Source organism: Gregarina niphandrodes (assembly GCF_000223845.1).
Source record: "Gregarina niphandrodes unplaced genomic scaffold scaffold00002, whole genome shotgun sequence".
NCBI lineage: Eukaryota > Apicomplexa > Conoidasida > Eugregarinorida > Gregarinidae > Gregarina > Gregarina niphandrodes.
This window is the reverse complement of record NW_011645774.1, coordinates 319861-322389: the sequence shown is the minus strand read 5'-3', so window position 1 is coordinate 322389 and position 2529 is coordinate 319861. Positions and strand designations below refer to the sequence as shown.

The 2529-nt window shown below is 57.4% G+C and overlaps 2 protein-coding genes across 2 annotated transcripts; one reads left to right on the top strand and one right to left on the bottom strand.

The window, feature by feature from the left end:
- Positions 1-65: 65 nt before the first annotated feature.
- On the top strand, positions 66-395 carry GNI_013110 (putative elongation factor 1-alpha; the record flags this gene model as incomplete). Its single annotated transcript, XM_011130570.1, has 1 exon — positions 66-395. One exon carries the CDS (start codon positions 66-68, stop codon positions 393-395), a length of 330 nt encoding a protein of 109 aa, XP_011128872.1.
- Positions 396-567: 172 nt separating this feature from the next.
- GNI_013100 (dihydrodipicolinate synthetase family protein) lies at positions 568-1659 on the bottom strand (the record flags this gene model as incomplete). The annotated part of the gene is made up of 1 exon (XM_011130569.1): positions 568-1659. The coding sequence occupies one exon, from the start codon at positions 1657-1659 to the stop codon at positions 568-570; it is 1092 nt and encodes a 363-aa protein (XP_011128871.1).
- Positions 1660-2529: the final 870 nt, after the last annotated feature.

Below are 2529 nucleotides of genomic sequence, written 5' to 3'. Positions count from 1 at the left end.
TCGCTTCTGATGCTAAGAACGACCCCGCTAAGCCCGCTGGTGCTTTCGAGGCTCAGGTTATCATTATGAACCACCCTGGTGAGATCAAGGCGGGATACACTCCCGTGTTGGATTGCCATACTGCCCACATCGCTTGCAAGTTCGAGAAGTTGATGGCTAAGATGGACAAGAGAACCAACAAGGTCACTGATGATGCCCCCACTGTTGTGAAGAACGGTGACTCAGCCATCGTCAGACTTGTGCCCACCAAGCCGATGTGCTGTGAAGCTTTCTTGGAGTACCCTCCCCTTGGTCGTTTCGCCGTCCGTGACATGAGATCCACTGTCGCTGTTGGTGTCGTCAAAAAGGTTGAAAAGAAGGACTACGCCACCAAGAAGACCGCCGCTAAGAAGTAGAGTCTTTTTGTTGAGCTTGACACATTAAGCCTGTTCCTTTAAATGGGGTTTGTCTTTTAGTGGGGAGGTGATATAGTTTGCTTTGTGTTCTCTTTATGTAGATATTGGAACTGAAATGATGGTAAAGTTGTGGCACAGTTGTTCTGAAAAAGGTTGTAACCTTGTCAACGCATCAAGTGTGGTGCTTGTTCAGGGCGTGTTGGATGTCGATATCGAGTTGGACGCAGGGGCGGAGTTTTTCAGCGATGTCGCAGGCATCTTGGTGGGTGGGCTGTTGGCAGGGTAGGCGGGGGCAGCCTCCATAGTGGTGGTATGTTTGGAGTGCGCTTTTGAAGGCGGTGAATCCGTGTGTGTGAAGCACGTCGTCGGCAGCGGCGAGTGTGTCGAGTAGACTTAGTGCTTGGGCGAGTTCGCCAGCGTTGCAAAGTTGCGCTAGACGCACACAAAGATACGGGAACAAGTTGGCGAAACCGGAGACGATGCCGTGTCCACCGGCCACGAGTGTGTGCAGTGTGCGTCGTGTCTCGTTGCCCAACACCACGAACCATGGCGGGCACTTCGAAACGAGCTCCGCGATGCGGCCCGGCATGGTCGCACTCAACTGCACGCCCGCCACGTTCCCGTGTCGCGCCAGCGCCAGGATCTCCTCACACGTCAAAGCGGTTTCCCCGCTGCGCGGTCCGGCCGTCTTTTGCCCCGGGCTGCCTTCCAGACTCCCTTCAAAGCCGCCTTCCAAGCTATCCTCCAGGCTACCTTTGGGGATGCTGCCTTCCAGGCCACCCGCGAGGCTCCCTTCGAACCCGCCCTCCAGGCTACCTTCGGGGCCGCCACAGTCCTTGATCAGCAGTGGAACAGGCGACGCATCGGCGACGGCACGGTAGTGATCGAGCACGGCCTTGGACGAGAGGCGGTAGAGTCGCGGTGCCTGGACCACGGCGAAGTCTGCGCCGTGTTCGGCTGCGTCCTGGCAGAGTTGCACAGTCGCCCGGGTCGACGCGGCGCTGCAGCCCACGAGCAGCGACACGTGCGGGTAGGCAGACATCCCCTGTCGGGCGGCGGCAGTCACAGAGTTCCGCTCCGACCGGTCGAGATGCATCGCCTCCCCGAACACGTCCTGAACCACCACGCCTGCCACACCTGACTCCGCCAAAGAACCCATATGCCGTACCACCGCATCCTCGTTTACCGACTCATCCGACCTGAAGAATGCAAGACTCGACACGTACACACCCGGTCGCAACTTGCCACACACTTCCGCCTCCATTTTTTTTGCCAATACCGACCGGCCCGATAGCCTCAACGACCAGCCATAACTAATAGACAGTTTTGCCAACACTCAACAAACCCTAAAAAACACCCTCACAGGATATTCTTCCAGGATACCTATATGGGAATGGCCGATAGAAGAAAGTACCCATCGGGGAAGGCACTACTGGACCAGACTCTGGACACTCTCCAATCCCTTCTTAAGACACCCCAGACAGAAAGGTCCAGACAGAGAGCCCAGACAGAAAGGGAAGTCCTTAGGAGCCCTCTGGATTGTTTTGAGGTTCTTGTCTTGTTGCCCTGGGGAGTCCCTTTAAGCCCTTTTGGAGTTTCCTTGGGGTTCACCTCTTGGTTTGCTCGGCGAACCCGTTCGTCACAGATCTCGTACGAGAAGGTCCAGGGCTCGGTTAATATTCCCGAGAGCGTCTTTGAGAGCTTTGACGACTTTGTCGAGGTCTTCGAAACCCATTTGCTGCAGGGTCGCCACTTGGGAGCTGTACGCCAGTCGCGCCTCCGCATCAGTCATTTCCCGGCGCCCGGAACTGCCTTCCGTGCCAACGCCGACACCCGCTCCAAAGAGAGCAGCCAACGGGTTGAATTGGGAACCGCCTGCAGCAAAGGGGTTACCAGCCTCAAAGGGGTTGCCAGGCCCAAAGGGGTTACCAGGCCCAAAGGGGTTACCAGGCCCAAAGGGGTTACCCACCCCAAAGGGGTTACCAGCCCCCAAGGGGTTACCAGCCCCCAAGGGGTTACTAGCCCCAAAGGTGCTCCCAATCAGTGGATTACCGCCGGCTTCCAGAGGGCTGACGTTTCCGCCCGGGACGCCGGCATTGCCAGCCGCGGCCACGCCACCGTCAGCGGCTCCGAT